A 19,722-nucleotide genomic window follows, 5' to 3' on the forward strand; every position below is an offset into this window, starting at 1 on the left:
GTGGTGGGAGGCGGGCGGCCCAACGCGGAGCGAGACAAAAAGCGAGGTAGACAACCGTCGCACACAAAGCACGTGATCGCATGGGAGCCGTCGCCCGGAAGGCCCCCTCCACACAGTACAGTACAAGTCAGGTCATTCCCTGATCGGCATGGCAGCGACGCGCCCCGTTGGCGGATGCAACAACAAAAGAAGGGGGGCATTGCCGTAACCACCTTACTGTCCAGCATGGTCGCACAGGCCCAGAGCACACACACGCACAGAGAGAGAAGGAGAAAGTCCCATTTGAGGACAAAATCAAAGGGCCGGTGTCTTGGAGTGACGCACCGCAGCATTGTGTGCGCTCGTAACGACGACATGCCAGAGACGGCACGGAACACAGCAAGAAAACGCAAGGCACAGGAAGGCCGCAGCACGCTGAAGCGCATCATCAGCGTACGGGCACGACATCACAGCACAGCCCCCCCCCACACACACACACACAAAAGCATCCCCTGCAAAGGACAAACAAAATTCTGGGGGGAGGGGGGGGCCTCTCCCGACGCCTTTTTTGTTTTTGTTTTGTTTGTCCGCTTCGTGTCTTCGCCTGCGTCGTCCCATCAAAACCGAACGCTGGCAAGATTCGGCCGCGCCTTCTCACACACCTGACAGTAGAACAAAGCATTGGGATTGAACTTGCTGCAGCCGCCATGCTCCACCAAGCACACCCAGTACCCCTCCGGGCACTCGAAGCCGCCACCTAACGGAGACCTCTCAGCACGGCCGCCACCTGGCTTCTTCAGTGGGCGCGGGTTTGGCGCCATGCAGATCTCGCACATCGGCTTCGCGCGAGATTCGTTGATAAACGTGCACACCTCACACTGCCATGGCGCGTCCACACCGTCGTCGTCACCCTCATCCTCCTCCACGGCCCCGCCGGCCGCGGCATCGACGGCAGCCGCCATCGCCGCATCCTCTGCCTCTCTCACAGACTTTGGCTTCGGGGCCATGCACATCGAGCACATGTTGCTCGCGATCGGGTTCTGGTATGTGCATGCGTCACACGACCACACAGCGATACTGGCGGACTGCGCTGCAGCTGCAGACGGGTGAGGCGCGTGCGCGGCCTCGACCCGTTCGCGCAGCACCTCTGCGTTCAGCGGTGGTATCACAGCGAAAAGCTCCTCGGCCGAGATGTAGTGCGCCGTGTCCGCCGAGGCGGCGGCTGCGGGTGGCGCGGACGCAGCGGAGCAGCCCACTGCGCCGCGCTTCTGCTGCACAAGGAAGAAGAGTGACTGGGCCACCTCCCGCACGCTGAGCGTTTTCACGACAGCCGGGAAGCTCTCCGCCAGCATCTCCGCCACACGCTCCGCCGAAAACGCAGCGGCAGCGCCGCACGCGGAAAGCGCCTGCGATAGAGCGACGGTGAAGCGCTCGAAGCTCCGCTGCACCGGCTCCGCCTCGCGGCGCACGCGCTCCGACGCTTTCGGGCGCGCAGCACGCACCACGACCTCCGCCATGTCCTCCACCCCCTGCTGCACGCGCTTGCCGACAGCCAGCTGGCGCAGATACGGCCTTTCCGCCTCGGAGACAAAGAGCACCGCGATTGGGGCATCCTCCCAGTGGTTGCGACTGCGCCGGCGCACCCGCAGACACTCCGTGAAAAAGTGCAGCCGGTCGGACGGCGACATCGCTTCTAGCACCTCCTCCAATATGGCAAGCTGCTTGGTGGAATAGAACATGTCGCTGTTCAGGAACCGGTAGAGCAGCACTGCTCTGTCTGCCACCGCGTCGCACGTGCTCACATCGTAGCCGCCGCCAGACGAGCTGGTCGAGCTCAACTGCATGTGGTGCAGTGCCTGTACGCCTTGGCGGTGCACGACCGCCGAAAAGGGCCCGGTGGCATCCATGTAGGCGCCGCTCGAGGCGAAGCGCAGCGCCAGGCAGAAGTTCTTCTTCACGTAGCGGGAGTGATGAATGAGCCAGCGCATGGACTCGCCCTCCGCGAGAGTGAGGAGGCCGGAGCAGACTATCGTCGCCGCCTCGGACGACGGTCCACCGGTGGCGGCTTGTGATGCAGACGCCGAAAGAGCAGCAGGGATGGGCACCCACTCCAGAAAAAGGAAAACGTTCTTTAGCCGCCGCTCTCCCACGCCATGCCAGTCCAGCCTGAAATAGTTATCGCTCACGAGGTACTGCGATGACACCTGAAGCTTCGGCTGGCTGGGTCGAATCTGGAAGGTGTTCATCTGGTAGAAGCTGCAGCCGTGTGTGGGTCGCACCGTGTCTGCCGCGATCGTGCCGCAGGTCCGGAGCGTGTCCACTGCCCACCCAATCTGACTCTCGTCGTCGCGCGAAAATGCGGAGATGCGCTGCTCTTCCTGCTCCGCCTCCTGCTCCTGCTCCTGCTCCGCCTCTTGCTCGTGTACGATCTCCGCGTTCAGGTCCATCGTATTGTGCACCCCTTCTTGCCCTGCCCCAGTGGCGCCCTTGCCGCTGGCTTCCTTGGCGGGGTCGCTACTGCCTCCCTCGGCGGCCGCCTGTGAGCCCTGAATGCTGCGCCGCATGCGGTCAAGCAACTGCTCCACCAGCCCCTGCGACAAGGCATCGCCTTCGATCAGCTCCTGCGAACGCGCCTGCAGAATCTCCTGCAGGTGCTCGCTGAAGGAGGGAGTCTGGGCAATCCTTCCGGCAACGGGGTATTCGATCACCTCCCTGAACTCAGCAATAGCAGCGCGGAGAAGGTCGACAGAAGGGAGCTTCAGCGCCGCATCGGCGATCGCAGCAGATGCGTCCTCTTCCGAGCTGGCGTGTTTGCCCGCTTCAGCGGCGCCGGTGCCCGCTGTCGGTCGTGGCAGGTGAAAGCGACGGCAGCGCATCCACCCCGTGAAGAGCTCTGGATGTGCGTTCGCGTGCTGAGCATCGTGCAAGAGGTGCGCAATCGCCTTCTTGCGCCACACATTCGCCAGCTCCTGCAGGGAGAGCTTGAAGAACTGGAGGCCCTCGACCTTCATGGAGTTGAGGAGGAGCCACGCTGGAACGTCCTTGAGCATGTCACCAGTGCGGTACCGAGACCCCAACGCCGCCTGAATGCGGGAGACCACCTCGGGGATCAGATACAAGCACAGCCGCTGCCCCTTGCCGATGCCACGCATGCGATACGCACCCTGTGCATAATCGCGTAAGACGAGATCCTTGCCAAAGGTGATGACGGCAACTGCTGTGGACGACTGCTTCACATCCGTGCCAGTCGTGTGCACCTGGTCAAAGAAGGTGAAGCGGTGAGCCAGCGGCACACCGCACTGGGAGACCGGGATGACGAGGCCGTTGTCTCGCTGCAGAATCATCTGCCGATCCCGCCTGTCGAGAAAGACGACACCATCGAACAGAGCTGCTGGCAGCCGCGCCAGAAGGTAGCGAGCCACCTCCTCGTTGTCCATGTTCGTGATGAGGGCGCCAGCGTCGATGAGGGCTGAGTACGGCGGCTGCGCTGCGGCGATGCGGTCCAGTAGCCGGAGCGGAGTCCAGCTGTCCGGCAGCACCTCGGCATGGACTACCTCGGGGTTCGTGAGAACCGACAGCACACGTCCGTCACTGCCAGGTTCGTAGAAGCACTCGCCAAGGTCCAGCGGCAGAATGTTGCTCGGTGTCCCGCTGAAGCCTATCCTCTTTGTGAATAGCATCGAGGAGCCGAGCTCGTGGCCGCAGGCGCTGATCTTCAGTTGCTGAAAGTTCATGGTTCGCGGAAAGATGGTAGAGCACAGGTAGTAGTGGATCACCTCCGGCACGCCGTGCAGCAGGTGGTAGAGCGACTGCATCTGCGCCTTGTCCGTCACCTGCAGCTGCGACAGCGGCACACCGGCGCGCTCGAAGGAGCGAAGTACGTCCTCGGTGTCATCTGTCACGGTCTTCTCGGTAGCCGCAGCGGCGGCCGCGCGGTCCGAGGAACTCAGACGCAGCCAATGCTTGTACAGCTTTGCCGCCGGGCGGTGCTCCTTCGGCCCCGCCTGCCGCGCAAAGTCCTGTTTCAGCTGCGTCACGAGCTCCCTCACATCCTGCAGGCGTAGTCCCTCGTAGCGGAAGGCAAGGATTGTGAGCCCAATGACCACATCCGGATGCGCGAACTCAGAGCTGCGGCTCGGCACATCCTTCGCGACGAAGGGGACGGCCGTCATCTTTCGGCTGTACGGAATCCGGGCTGCATCGCCGCTGAGGGCCAGGTCGCTCGGCTGCAACACGCCAAAGCTGACCCGGTCGATCTTGGCGAGCACATGCGGCAGCAAGCGATGAAGCCAATCGTGTGCGAGGTTCAGCAGCTGCAGGCCATAGTGAGGCATGCACGCATTCAACTCGCGCGATACGTAGCTTTCCGCGTCGTCGCGTTTCACCGGGGAGAGCAAGAACGGCTTCGTCTTCTCGGCAAACGCATCCGAGGACACGTAGGCCCAGTTCTGGCGCTCCTGCTCTGGAAGGTGGTCCATCAGATGCTCGTGCAGCCACAGCTGCAGCCACGGCACGAGCACCGGCAGCAACTGCTCGACGTAGTAGTGGCTAGGGTCGAGCAAGACCAAGTGCGGCTCTCGTTGAAGGGCGCGCTGGCGGAAACCGGTGAGAATGACGCTGCGGATGGCACTCAGAGCGTGCCGCCGCTTCTCCTCCTGAACGCTCCTCATCTCGGCCAGCGATGAGCCACCCAAGCGCACCGAGTTAGCAGTCTGGCTAGATGAGCCGCACTCCAGCTGCCGCTGCACGTCCTCGCACGCTCTCCTCTGCTGACTCGCAAAAATGCCATCCAAAAGGTGGATAGGCAGCAGCCAACGAGGGCCGCTCATGTCGATAGGGTGCTTGAGGCCGATCGGGAAGTTCAGCTCTGAGCGCAGGGGGTGCAGGAGTACATCGACCTCGTCCATGATCAGCACGCCACGCTTCCACAATTCCAGAATCGGCGTGATGGCGTCCGCCAGGGCAGACCGCTCCATCATCTTGCGACGCAATGCCTTTATGTGGGTAGCGTAGCGGTCATCGGCCGCCTCGTCCAGCTCCATGTCCTCCGTGGGTACGCTTTCCATCATGTGCAGCTGCTCGATCCCCTTCAGGAAGAGCGACTTGATACATTCAGGTGCGGCGATCACCACGGAGCAGTCTTCCTCCGCAGACTTCAGCTTCTGGTAGAGCAGCTCCACTCCATCGCTCGTGCCCTCTTCATTGCTACGGTCGAACTGCACCGTGTAGATGTGCTTCGTCACGACGACGCCGAAGCAGCGGCGCAGAATGCCACGCGTCTGCTCCAGCAGCGCTGTCGGCATCACCTGTGTGATGAGCTGCTGCCCATCGGCGAGGATGAGGGCCAGCAACGGTCCCACAACAGTGGTCTTACCTTGGCCCATGATCATCTGCTGTACACGCGACTGGCCTTCGCGGATGTTGCGCACAAACCACTCCACCATCTCCACCTGGCGGGCACGCAGGAGAATGTTGAAAAGGAACTCGAAGACAAGAAAACGGGGGTCGAGGGTCGCCCTGAAGGAGCTGCTGCTTGCTTTGCCTGCCGCTTCCCCAGCACTCGACGCCGCCGCCGAGGAGGAAAGGTCAGGATGGATGTGGACGTACGTGCGACGTGCCGTCAGCATATCGAGAGCAGCGTTCGCCAGCTGCTGCAGCCGGCTAGTCACGGTCCGGCGAGTGTCCTCTGATAGAGGGACGCACGTGTCCGATGCACCTGTCGCCTCCGCAGCACTTGTGCCAGTACTTGCGTTCGTGATGATCGGCACCGCTGCCGTGAGCTGCTGGAGCACTGAGGGATCGATCTCGAGCGAGAAGTGCTGCACCAGCTCACGAATGCGTGCCGCGCGGGTCTGCACAGTGCTCTTGCTGCCAGACGCTGTCATCTCCGCGTGAGGAGGCACGACACCGCGAAGGTGCCCGCACAGCTCCAAGAACAAGAGGAGCTGCTGCACTGCCTGCGCCGCCTGCTCCGCAAAGTACATGCGGTTGCTTAGCAGCATGAGAAGAATGAGCTCCGCCTGTATCTGCGGAAGGGATCCGTGAAAGAGGTTCTCGGCCTTGAGGTCGCTCTCAAGGGTAGTGCTCAGCAAGCCGGCACACAGCCACTCGAGCGGTACGGCAACACGCGAGCGTTCCGCTCGCTGCAGGTAGTGCACCAGCCGTCCGCGATCAAGCGACTGTGCGCCAGCAGCAGAGACGCCGCTGCTGCTGTGAGAGGATTCCGTAGACGACCTTGGGTGAACATCGTTCGCCAAAGACAGCAGCGATGAGCGTAAACGCATGACGCCGTCGGCGTCCTGCTCTCCCAGCGCGTGCAGCTGCCGCACACAGTCGCTCAGCACCGTCACCGCCGTCGCGAGAGACGCTGTCACGACCGCCGCATCTGGGGTGGTCAACAGCTCCTGCACGATGTCCTTGGAGAGGCACTGGAAGTAGCGGGGCCGCTGAGCCTGCTGCTGGGTGCGGAAGCGCATGGAGTCCTCCTCCAGACGATCCAGCATGTTCTGCGCCAGCGGGGTGCGAGAGAGGGGATGAGTGCGCAGATCGAAAGGCAGCACAGACATCGACGGAAACACCGGCGGCGCAGCTGGCTCGCCCTCAGCGATAACACTTTGTGCCAGCTGCAGCGAGCTCAGCGGCTCGGTGCAAAGGGCCTGCAGCGAAGAGCGGCGCAGTGCCGCCGCGGCAGAATCGTCCTTTGCGTTGTCATTCCGGAAGTAGTCGACTGAGATGTCTGCCTCATTCAACTCTACCTGATCGCGGCCTGTGTCACCTGGCACCACGCGGCCACGCAAGTGGTCCCTCATAAGCACGGTCACCTTCTGGCTCGCCGGTGTGCGCAGCCGGCTCATCTGGCGCGCCTCGCGCACCGCCTCGGTAATGTGGTCCGTCTTGAAGTGCTTCTGCGCCACGCGGTGAATGGCGTTGAAGAGCTCCGGAATGGTGCCGCGCCGCCGGCGCACCGCGGTCTCCTGGTCCCCGATGATCGACCCATGGGAGTGCTCGCTCGCTTCGTACTCCTCCGTCAGCGACACGCCGCGAGCGAGGATGTAGCGCTCCGCGTTGTCAGCCGGCGCGGGCCAGTCCGTGTGTGGGAACATCTCCATCAGCTGCAGCACCGTGCTGCACCAGGACGGTGCCATCTCCGTCTCGCTCCCCTGCTGCTCCTCGCGTCCCCAACGAGAGTGCCGCAGCTGGAACCAGCGTGCGAGCAGCTGCGAAAGGGTGACGCCGACGTGCTCCTCGCCAATCGTCGGCGCCACGGTGTTCCGCTTCATGCAGTAGAGAAAGTAAAACCCCTTCTTCGTGTTTGCGCCACCTTCCTCATCCATGAGCAGCTGATCTGTCCACAGAAACTCGACAAGTTTTTCGTTCTTGACCATCTCTGGACTCTGCAGCTGATAGCAGACGCGCTTTAGCTTCTGTGGGGCGATGCGTTCCCACGGATACAGCAGCAGCCGCTCCCATGGAAACCGGCAGCGCTCCAGCGAGGGAGTTTGCACAACCACCGGCACCATCGCTGACCTGTCTGATTGCTTGTGTTCCAGCTTCATCAACCCGGCATACAGCTCTAGTTGGCTGCGCACCATCGGGGTCGCCTGCGCACAGCGCTTGAGCAGGTCTAGAACCTCACCGCGCGACAGTCGGCAGTCCTCTGCCACGTGGTGCTTCGTCATCAAATAATCCGACAGCTCGGTCGCCAACGGCCACTGGTAGGTGTTCAAGCTGTACTGCACCGCGTGAGCCAGCTTCAGCCGCACCGCGCACGCGTCGGGGAAGCGGTCCGCCATGGTACGCTCGAACAGCGCAAACATATACCCCTCCTCGGTGGAGAAGCTGCTGTCCGTGTAGCAGGACTCGAGAGTGCGCATGGCGCCTGCGTAGTGCTGCGTCGCACACTGCATAACGGCGTAGTAGAGTGACGCCGACAGCGACGGTGGCATCACGAAGCTGCTGCTGCTGTGCACGACGTAGACGTAGAAAGGGGACGGCACTGCCTCCCTCCACGTGTAGGACGAGCGGTCAAAGAGAAGCATCGGATTGAACGGGTCGTCGCTGATCTTCATGGGCGCAAAGTCGTGGTTCGGGCACAAGAAGGCGACCTCGCACGTGCTGTTGCAGAGGAGAAGACACTGCTGAAACGGCGCTTGTAGCGCCCGCAGCTGCCGACAGCGAGCCGTGTGGAAGTCGTCCCACTCGGCGAGGCGCCAGCCCGGCTGATCCGCCAGGAACAGTCGAGCGCGACTGCTTGCGCCGTCTGTGCTTGTGTAGAAGCGCACACGCAGCCGCGGCATCTCAATTAACTCTATTTGGACATAACTTCCTGTGTCGGTCGTGTCCTCCACGCGCAGCGAGTGTGCCGTACCTTCGTCCGCTGAAGCAGCATCGCGCTTTGCCTTGCCCGCAGCGGAGCAGCGACGGCCCCACGCCAGAATATGAGAGCAATCCTCGATGCGCGTGAGCATCTGCAGCAGATGCGAGAGATTCCGACAATGCAAGAGGTTCACTAGCACGTAGTCGCACGTCTCCACTGCCCGCTGTGTCTTCGCTACCATCTGCGCTAGTTGGTGCCTCTTACTGCTACCCTCTTCGCCGCTGGCCTTCGCATCCTTCCCCACCATGGCGAGCAGCGCATCTGCGTTGGCAGCGGAGGATGCCCACGTCAACGCCGACGCAATGTCGCCTCGAGCCTGCCGCAGCAGCTGCATGCACACGCCCTTGGGGAGGTGAGAAAGTGCCTCGTGAAGCAGCGCCACATCGGCGTCGGCGATCCGTATTAGGCCACTGCCACTCTCGTCTTCCTCGTTTGCGTGAAGAGCGTCAGTCGACAGCTCCATCGAGCCCTCGCCGCTCGTGGCGCGCTCCAGCATGAGGCGGTGCGCGGCACCCTGCGCCTCCGCCATGGTCTTGGTGCGCGCCACGTCAGTCGGCGATGCCGCACGCTTCTCCGCGATGGCAGAGTGGCCCTTGTCATTGCGGCGCACCACCACACACGCCGACGATGTTGCCGGTGATGAAGCAGCCTCATCGACTGCGCCGCTACCACGTCGACCCAAGTGCAGGTGAACCTCGATGCTGTAGTTGAACCAGTGGTCCGCCACTTCTCCCCGCGCCGGCTTGCGCTTTCCGGCGCCGGACGCGGCGGCGTCCAGCAGGACGACAGCAGTCTCGCTCTCCTCCGAGAGCGGGTACCCGCGCAGCACATCGTCCTCGCCCTGCCACATAAAGAACGACTCCAGCAGCACACTCGGAATCAGCCCCTGCAGCAGCCTCGCCGGAATGTACACCTCACGGCCACGGATTGCCTCGTTGTAGCGGTGGATTTCCAGCGTGCTTTCGTTGAAGATGCGCCTTTTCAGCTCGCCGGCCTGAAACGCCGTCACCGCCAGCGACTCGCGCGTGCGTGTCCCTGTCAGCAGCGCCATACTATGCAAGCAGTAGTGCTGGTTTGTGCTGTAGACAAGCGAGCGGTACAGCTTGCGGGCGTGCGGCACGAGGTTGTATATTTCTATGCGCGGCTGCGGGTAGCGGTAGGCTACGGCCTCCTTCCACGTTGCCCGATCGGTCTCGCTTTCGTACTGGGGGGCGTCGTTCATGAGGAAGCGCATCTCGTAGTGGTGCAGCGCAGGCACCGTCAGTCGCTCCCCCTCCTCCTCGTTGCCGGCGTCGCTGGCTGCCACCGTCGACAGCGCAGGGGCCAGAGGGTAGAACCTCATCCCGTTCGGGAACGCGGCTCGCAGAATGTCTCGCAGCATGTTGACGGCCCACCGCTCCTCCTTCTGCGGCCACGGGTTGTCGTCCTCTACAGCGATGACACGATCGTAGGTGATGTTCTCGAAAAGCGCGCTCTCGACCGACTCCGCTGGCCAGTTGCCGGCAATCACAAACGGGTGATGCACACCTTGATCGGACAGGTCCGGCGGTGCCGTCCATTCAATCACGTCGTACGGCGTGCCTACCAGATGCACCCAGTGCCGGTGCTCGTGGCGACTCACCAGGCCACACTGCAAGGTGTCCTTGCCCAAGATGTTTTCAAAGTCGGTGAAGTGCGACATGCTGTCCGGAACGGGCTTCAGCTCGTCGTTGCGCCAAAACAACTCGCACGTCTGAGCATGGAAGAAGAGCCCGCTCGACGCCGGCCCTTTGTAGACGCCAGGAGCCGAGATGGACCACAGCGGCGTTTCCTCCCGCTGCGAGCAGCACTCGTGAGGGGCGTGGCCCTCGTCATCGTCGTCCATCATAGTATCCAGGTTCACGGCGCTTGCGCGCGCTGACACGCTCGTGGAGCGGCTGCGGCGAAGGCGCCTGCGGTCTTGCAGTGTGCCTGGGGCAGGCGCACCACCTTCAGACTCAGTGTGGTCGCGGAGGACGGACTGAACGATGGACAAGAGCACAGCGCCGCGCCGCTGCGGCGTCATCTCGTCCAGAAATGACGTGATCAGATGGTGATCCCCTAGCAAGTCGCAGAAGAGTACATTTTCCGGCACATCAGCTGGCGGCAGCTTCAGCAGCTTCGACTCGGTCGTGCTGCTCGGGTCGCTGTGTATCAAGTTCGGAACGCGCACCGTGTCGTTGTAGTTGCGGCTGCGAATCTGTACAAAAACAGCGCGGCGACGTCCGCCACTCATCATAAGCTGCTTGCCCTGCTCAAGAAGCTCCTTGGAGACGCGCGACGTGTTCAAGCCCTGTGCCTGCAGGAAGCGCAGCATCTTTTCCTCCGGCGTGAGCAAGTTGTCTCCCTCCTGGGCCGCGAGCTGGCTGCGCTGCATGCCCATGCCAAACCCGTGGCGTGCTCTCACAAACGCATACGATCGGAGCATACGAATCAGGTGCGCATGCGGGTCCTCCGCAGGCGCGGCGCTGGTTACCCCGGACCGCGAACTGCCATGCTGCCCACCGCCCGCGCCATAAGACGCCGCTGATGCCGACAGTGAGTCGTACCCCTTCCATAGCGCGCGGTCCACCCGACTCATGTGGGCGTGAATGACGCACTGCGTCGGCGTGTCGGCGTTCTCCTCACTCTCCTCCAGCCACGCCCACAACAACGGCTGCACTGTGGCGACAAAGAATTGCAGAAAGTGGCGGTGATACTCCTGTATGACGCCCACGGCACCCTCGCTGCGGCGGCTCTCCGCCGCTTCGTCGCTTTCTTCCGTCTTTGGCGAGGCAGCCGGTGCCGTGCGGGAGGCCTCCGCCTGCCGCTCCCGCTGCTGGTGGGCGATGAAGCGGCAAAAGGACAGCACATCACACAGCAGCCCGACGACATAGAGGACGTAGGAGGCATTGCTGCTGTACACGGAGCTGGGGCCGAGCTCCGTGATGCTCTCCAAGAGGCTCCGCAGCGGACGAAGCACGCTGGTCGGCGCGTGCGTCAGCTCGCTCATAAGCAGCCCATACGTGGTTCCAAGGCAGCCCTCGTAGTTTTGCTGGCTCAGGTCGCCGCGTAGCCGACGCAGCTCCACCATCTCGCGCTGCTCCTTACTCAGCCGCATAGGAACGGAACGGGGATCGGCGTGGCTCAGCGCGGCCGGCGAGGCGTACGCAGCCGGCTCGAACAGCACCGCACGCAACACCTCTTGCACTTCGTACACAAACAGGTATGTATGGCGGTCCTGCGAAGCGAAGAAGTCGAGGACGAGCGGGATCCGCACATACGGCGCGGTCAGGCATGACAGCAGCACCTCCGACTCTTCCACATTCATCGTGCCGGCAAACGTCGGCAGCACCTTTGCGTGCAGCACGTCGTCCTCGGTGGGGTGGTCCACCTCAATCATCCGTGACACGTCGATGGGCGAGTGCAGTGCCAGGCCCTCGCCGTACATAACCTCGCGGTCGCCAAAGCCCTTGACGGCGATGTCGGCAATGTCCATGTCACGCCCACGCACCATCAGGCACTCCCACCGCGGCGGCGCTGGGCGGGTTCGCCATCCGGCGCTCATCTGCCGCCCCGGTGCGTCCTCCTCGAACGAGATGCGCCACGAGGCAAGTGCGTCGAGCTCCTTGCGGCGGTGCAGCAGCTGTGCGTCGCGCATCTCCATGGTGCCCATAAACTTCGCCAGCAGCGTCATGTCTCGCATCATCCCGAATGTCGGATGCTCCTTCGCCAGCGGTGAGCGGTTGCTGCAGAGCCACTCCATCAGCTTCTCCATCTCCGACGAGCCACCGCCAAAGAGGCCCCCGGACTGCTCCAGTGAGTACCCCGCGTTGGCCAGCACTGATTTAAGGAAGTCGACGGTGTGGCTGCCCTTGAAAAGCTCAAGCTTGTCGGGCATCCGCAGGTCGAACAGCTCGTGGCCGAGCCGCATCTTCTGCTGCTCCTCAATGTACCGCAGTATGGCGGAGCGAATCGGGAGCAGATGCGGGCGAGTCAGCTGCAGTGCCGCTGCCACGGATGCAAAGGCGATGTTCTGCTTGCCCTGCGTGGTGGAAAGGAAATAGCCGCAGCCGCCACCGGTGTTCAGCAGCGTGGAAATCATGCGGCACTTGTCGCTGCCTTTCACCTGCCGCAGAATGGCATCGAAGACGAGCAGCATGTCCATCGAAATGAGACACCGCTCCGCATCGAAGCTGCGCGTCGGCGTCTCTACAGCCTGCCAGGCATTCACCAGCGACAGCATTAGGTAGTACACGCACTCCAACATCGTCAGTTGCGGGTCGGTGGCATGTGGGTGCGGCACCACACCTCCCTCTCCCACCGGCGGCTGCAGCGCTGGTGGAATGATGTCCTCGGTATAGAAGCTAGACACACACCACCGCTCCTCTTGCGGCACGGCATCGATGGTGTAGCTCGCGGGCAGGGGCACAGGGATCAGCGTGGAGAAGATCCACGTGATGAACTCGATAATCTGCAGCTGTACGGCGACGCGAGAGGCGGTGCCGCTGTTGCCGGCGCGCCTCCACAGCGTCTCCACGACGGTTCGCACGCGCGGCAGGAGCGCGAACAACTCGGCGTAGTTTGTCGCCTTGGCTAGGTCATGGATGTCAGGCAAGGACGGAACGGACGACTGGAAAGCTGGGCCGTAGTAAGCGGCGACCGACACCTTGGGGAGGAGCTCAGCGTTCTGGAAGACACCTTCGCGAGCAACGTCGATGGGCTCCTGCACCATGGCGTCCACCGTACGCTGAGGGCATGACGATACTGTGGATGCGCCACCCGTAACGCTCGCGGCGCTCGCTGTCGTGCTGGTGCGCACCTCGCTGGCTGCCTGAATCAGCTCCTGCACGTCGTCCTGCGGGAGTGCGTCAACCACTGCCTCGACGGCGTGCACGAGCTCCACAACGTGTTGCACCACGGCATCACTGCCAGCGACTGGAGGCTGACCGCGGTCCAGTCGCTTCTTCGTGTGGTGCGCCAGCTGACTCGCGCCAACGCGTAGCAGCTGCACGTCTGTGGCAGAGAGAGGGACCGCACCTTTCCATGGACCGTCCGGGAATTGAGCTGCCTCAGGGTCGGACTGAAGCGCTGAGATGCCCTGCCGGTGCAGCAACTCTCCATCTCTCTGAAAGACGAGAAGCTCCGGTACCTTGACCAGCTCCATCGCGTTGAGCACCTCAACACACGGGTATGTAGCACGCGGAAAGTCGAAGAGGGCGCAGTGCTCCTCGTAGTCATCCTGCGTCTCGTCGCAGCTGAGGAAGATGACCTCGACGGCGTCGGGGCCACACTTCTGCTTCATCACTGTGACTGCCTCCGCCAGCAGCGTCGACGTCTCCTTCCCGCTCGGGACCCTCAGGCTCCCGACAAACAACAGCACCATCTTGTCGCGGAAGTCGGTGTCGGGCAAGATCTTGTTCTGCTTGTCTTTGATGTACACCCGATTGTCTGCGAGACGCGGCCACACAGCGCTCAAGGACAGGTTGGCGGCCGTGTCGTTGATGCCGGCTGCCTTGAGGCGATCAAGCGCAGCGCGCAGCTGGGCGTCCTTGGTGCTCGGTGCCGGCGATCTGGATGCCGTCGGCGCGGCCTGGACGCTGTCGGCGCGTGTCACGGAAGTCGAGTTGGTCAGAAAGCGGCGCGAGTAGCGCGAGAGGTCTTCGGCGGCCCGCGCAAAGAACTCGTACTTGAGCACGTACTTGACGCGCTTCTTCTCAAGAGCCGTCAGCGCAGGGTAGTACTGCTCTAGAATATAGCAGAAGGCAGTGATGACGGATTTGATGCCGCTGGAGGAGCTGCAGATGGGGCTCGCCGCATTACGGTAGATGAACAGTGTGAATGGCGAATCGGTCGACGATGCAGGCGAGGACGACATCTGCTGCTCGCTATCCCCTGCGCCGCCTGTCATCTGCAGAATCATCTCGGTGGTGAAGCGGGTGGTCGTCAGATGCAGGGAGCCGGCTTGGCCACTCCTGTTCGAGTTCACGTCGTCTTCGTGGCGTCGCCCCTCCGGCAGCTTCTCCACCAGCCACGGCAACAACACATCGTAGAACACCTCAGCACGGATGAACTCCGACTGGTTCTGCGGGTCGTTGCGCCGCATCCACAGCGACAGCAGCAGCAGCCAAAACGTTTTGTCCTGCAGCCGAGTCGATGACACGTCCTGAAACTTGAGAATGGGGCAGCTCAATATCTTCTCCGCCGTCTGCCAGCGCGGGTGGTAGCCCTGCCCTTCGCTGCCGCGATTGACGACAACAAAGTCAAACACCTCAGCTGCCCTGCGGTGGACGAGGAGAAACATAATGGTGTACGAGTGAGTGCCAATCCAGCCAGATGGGATCATCGTCCACTCCCCGGTCGGCAGGCTTGTGATGCGATGCACACACCTGTCCACCACCTCCAGAACGGTCGCCGGCTGCACCGCCTTGCTAGCCTCTACCGTGAAGTCGTAACAGGAGCGGATAGCACCGTGTGCGCGCTGTATGGCGGTGCGCAGATCAACAGAGATGTCCTGCAGAAAAGGATGAGACACTTCGGCGGCACCCCTCTGGCCCAGCGCCTGTAGCAGCTTCGTGCTGGCGGCGGACGGGTTGGGCCTGCTGCCTGCGCCGAGGGTATTGAGACGGCAGAGAATGACATCCATGCAAAGCAGTGTCAGGAGCGTCGTGCCGCCCTCCAAGGGTTCGCCACGACCGGCCACGTACGGGTCCGCCAGAAAGCCGCCGTACGCGGGCAGGCGCCAAAATCGGTAGGGCAGATTGCGCAGTCGGCGCTCTCGCTCCTCCTCCTTCTTTTTCTCCTCTGCCGACGGCGCGTTGGCCTTGACCACCTCCGCTGCCGCCGACCCGATGAGCATCAGCTTCGTCTTCTCCTTGACCCCCAGGGCAGACAACAACGTGTCATCCGGCTTCGCTTGCAGGTTTGGCTTGCCCAGCAACTTCTGCAGTGGAGGAAGGACATTGGTGGCATCGTAGATGGCTGCCTTGAGGGTGCCAAGCGTCGCATCCTCTGGCACCTCGATGTCGTGCTTTGCAGAGCCAAACTTCACCTCAATGCGCATTTTCAATGTGGAGTGTAAGCAGGCGGAAGAGGGGGGGGGAGTGTAGGTATGTATCAGCGTGTAAGAGGCCCGCAGTCTTCCGGTGGTGATTGCTGAGCGGTGAAGGGTTGGTGCACAAGATACATGTAAAAAGAAAGTGAGAGGTGGTCAAGGATGAAAACGAGAGAGAAAGCCGATTCTGAGAGCACAAACACAGAAACACAATCACCACTGGCAGCTCTACCTGTGGTGTTCCCCTCCGGCTCCGGTGCAACGAGACAGACGGTTGCCCCTTCCCCCGCAGATAACAACCACAGGAGCGGTGCTTCCGCGAGAGAGCCGTGAGGAAGAAAAGGCAAAGGAAGCAAAGAACAGCTCACCAAGGCGCACAACGCAAGGCGGACAGAAAATGTAAAAAAAGAGCAATGAACAACGAAAAACTCACAAAGGAGGGGGATGACCACGATGGAGCACAGCACGGCTGCTGTCCCTAGAGAAGGAAAGTCCCTCTCTCTCTCTCTCTCGCTTTCTCACGTTCTTGTCCTTTCTGTTTCCTCTTTGTTTATCCTTTTGAAGTAATGAGGTGGGCTGAAGAAGATGTATGCGCGTGTGTGGGGGGACGGGGGAGAGGGGGGGGGGCAGGAAAGGGCAACAAGTTGGAAGACACTTCGATGCGTGCGTCGATCTCTCCTCCTCTCTCTCTCTCTCTCTCTGTGATCGCCCTCCCCTTTACTACTTGACGTTTTTTTCTTCGAGTGTGTTGGTACCCGCTTGGAAGACGCTCCGTTGTGGTCCCCGTAGGAGAGCGTTAGACGTCCGCGCAGACTTCTAGATGAACAAGAACGTCGCTCGTGGGAAGGGGGAGGGGCGTGGCAGCTCTTTGGCTTCAACAAAGGTATATCACCATATAGTAGAAGACAATGCAGAACAACAAGAGTAGCGGAGGCGTGAAGGGGACTTTCGAGGGAATGGTCGAATCAGTGTGCAGGGATCCAAAAGGAAAAAATCCGATTTTTTTTGTTTGGGGGGGGGGTGAAACGTGCAACGGACTTTTTCGTTGCTTGCTTCTCTCCCTTGCTCTCCCGGACACGCATAGGGATGAAGAGCGCGCAACAAAGGCGAAGAGAGAACGACAGCAGAAAGAGCAGGAGAGGAGACAAGCAAGATAAGAGGTGGTGGGATAAAATGCGTGACAAGCCATCCTGGCGAACCCGAGCCTGAAACACAGAGAACCGCATGGGTAACATGTTGTAGACATGGCCGAGACAGACACAACAAGCAACGATGGCCCCTTCCACGGCATTGGATGCGATACATGCGCGTCTCCCCTGAGCACGACCGCAAGCAGGAAGGAGCATCTGCGTTGTTGCCTGTATGCCGCCGCTTTCGATTTCACCGAGAGGGATGCGTTGACTTCGATACCCTTGAAGGATCTTCGCTGATAGGTTGTCCTTTTCTCTGTCTGTGTGGACTGGAGCACCCCGAGCACGCACAACACAACACGCATAAATAAATAAATAAATAAATATATACATATATATATGCATATATATATATGTATTTATTTATTGATTTATATTTATATGACACCTGTTTGTCGTTTTTTGTTCTCCCGCTCACGCCTCCTTTCTTACCGCAGACATGCACTAAAAAAAGGGTCCAGCTATCGGCACTTCCCCAATCGCTCTCTAGGTGTGACCAGCGGTGGCCATCCTCTCTGTTTTGCCGTCGCGCCAGTGCACTCCTGTGTACGCACCGTAAACAGGTTCAGCGGAAAAGAAGTCACATTTTTTTAAGCACAAGAGGTCCGTGATCCATTTCGCATTCCTCCCTCTTTATCTGGCTCCGTCGACTTGAAACCTACTGTGCTGCATCGATCACACACGTTTATTTCTTTGTTTCAAGGAAACGAGGTCTCAGTGGAGGCGGCGGTACGTTGATTCTCGATAAGAACACCAAGACTTTTATCGTTTTCTTTGCGCTGTGTCCTTCTACAAATACAACGGGAGTGGACACCCTTTTCAGTGCGTGGTATCCCAGGGATCAGTGCACCCCCTCCCCCGCTCTGTGTGAGAGGAGGCCCAGCAGCGCTCCTTCTATCCCTCTGCCAAATGCCGAGCCACCTCTGGTGGTGGCAGGGCCAGGTGCCTAGGACGCAGGAACGTCAGGTCGACTCCGTCGCTCCTGATGCCGGCGGCCAGGCAGTGGCTGGTGCTGCGTCGGGTCGACCTGCGACAGTGCACACACTCGTGTCATCCATGCAGCGGGCAGGGTGTGTCAACGCGGCTTGAGCGTATCCCCACCCCCGGCCCTCACCGACTACTGCTGGGGAACCGGAGCCACCCCGAAGGGGATGTGCCAGGCGGCGCCCTGCGGGGCTTGGGGTGGGTAGCGCTTGAGACGGAGGCCGTGCTGAGATGACTGAGCCGGCACACTTCTGTCACAAGCATCTACCGCTGCGCTGCACCACGCCATGGGACTGCGACTGGGCCATGGTCGAATGGCGTTTGACTCGCTGTGAAGCAGAATGAACACAGTGAGTGAGCGAGCAAAGTAAAACGTCGTTAAACCACAAGCAGGCACGCACACATGTGGATACCACCGCAGCTCGCCTACCTTCGCAGGCATACCGCTGAGCCGCCGTCGTCCGGGACGAGGCGTCTGCCGTCGAGCCGGGCCACGCGCCTAGCGGGCTCCTCTCGCCCCTCCTCGTCCTTTCTCTGGATGCGCGCTGCCCCACAGGCGCCGCACGCACCGGCGTGCGCTGCACGCGTCGACCTATGTGGGCAGCGCCCATGAGCCTCTTCCACCACGGCGTTGCTGCCTGGGGGAGGGAGGGAGGCGTGCCTGGATGGCCTGCCCGCGTGTGCCGCCACGGCCGCCAGCGTCTCCGACTCAGCGCCAACCCGGCCCTGCCCGCCCACACCAGCAGTCCGCAGCCAGCACCCAAGGCCAGGCCGCTTGGCGTCCCCCACAGAGCGGTGTACGGAACCCTGATGCCATGCGCAGAGGTGTGTCCCCCGTCATCAGAATCACACGACGCATAGAAGGGGGAAATCAAGAAAAAGAAGCTGAGAGAGTGTACAGCGCCCCTTTTTTGTGTCTCGTTCGGACTGGAACCTTACCTGTCTTTGTTTCCTCCTTCGATTCATTGCCACCAACGCCAGCACAGCCCGCGTTCTCTCACTGCACCACCTGTCTGCTCACGTCCAGCGCAGCACGCGAGTCCAAAGCCGCAGGACACACAACACGCACATACACGGTAAGAGATGACATGAGAATCAAGAGGAACACTCCGGTGAGGCCTGCTATGTCTCAAGCGAGGAAAACGATGCGCGTCCACACAAGGTAAAGAAAAAAACGATGCGTGGAATGTCGTGACATGGCTAAGGCCAATCCTCTTCCACTTGCATGGCAGACATTCGCGCACGCAGACCTACGCGCACACAAGCGAATATCAGTTTGTAAGTGAAAGAAGCCTCTCTGTCGTGCCACAACGCCGAAGATGGGTCCGCCCCACCCACCCCCCACGAGCTACTTTCAGTGTCCTGTTCTTGCGTGTGGTTTCCTCGCCGCTTCGCAGTGTGGGTCGTTGTGCCACGTCCCCGTCGCCGGTCACCTTTTCCTTGCCGTCTTTGGTCACAGGCTGTAACGGGATAAATGCATGACAACACCGCAGGCAGTTTTAGCTCTCGCTCCGCTGTCGGGCTGACCCCGATGGCTTTCGATCGAGATGGTGCACACAAACAAAAGTGTAGCGGTTTTATCGATTTTGAGGGAGAGGGGGGAAGAGACCTCCACCAGCCCGCGATGCCGCGAGAGGACATGGGACGGGTAAGAAAACGCGGCGGAGGGTAGGAGAACCTGCGCACGGCGAAAGCAAAGGGGGGAGCGCAACAAAGAACGGAGACGAGAACAGAGAACGCAGCGATACGCACGGAAGACAGGCCACCCCTTCTCCTCCCTCCTCCAAGAAAGAGAAAAGGAGAGGGGGACGCACAGATACAAAGACACACAGACACACACACACACACACACACACACACAGAGGTGCAGATATGGCAAAATGAGTAGAGGTGAAAACGAAGAAGACACACAAGGAAAAAAAGGGAAAACAGAAGAGAAGAAACGGCGCGCGCGTGATACCAGTCGACGTCTGTAAAACTGAAGTGTGAGTAGGTTGGGTGTGAGAGTGAGAATGGGAGAGAGTGAGAGTGAGAATGGGCGAAAGAGAAGCAAAGCAGGCCAACGATACAAAAAAAGGAATGGAAGAGAAAAGAGATGGGGGTATGCTATGCCCAGCGATTGGATACATGCGCTCCCACCC

At 60.9% G+C, this 19,722-nt stretch overlaps 1 protein-coding gene across 1 annotated transcript; it reads right to left on the bottom strand.

Annotated features, from left to right (window-relative positions):
* Nucleotides 1-596: 596 nt before the first annotated feature.
* On the bottom strand, nt 597-15,416 carry LMJF_31_1210 (conserved hypothetical protein; the record flags this gene model as incomplete). Its single annotated transcript, XM_001685054.2, has 1 exon — nt 597-15,416. One exon carries the CDS (start codon nt 15,414-15,416, stop codon nt 597-599), a length of 14,820 nt encoding a protein of 4,939 aa, XP_001685106.1.
* Nucleotides 15,417-19,722: the final 4,306 nt, after the last annotated feature.

Source organism: Leishmania major, chromosome 31 (assembly GCF_000002725.2).
Source record: "Leishmania major strain Friedlin complete genome, chromosome 31".
Taxonomy (NCBI): domain Eukaryota; phylum Euglenozoa; class Kinetoplastea; order Trypanosomatida; family Trypanosomatidae; genus Leishmania; species Leishmania major.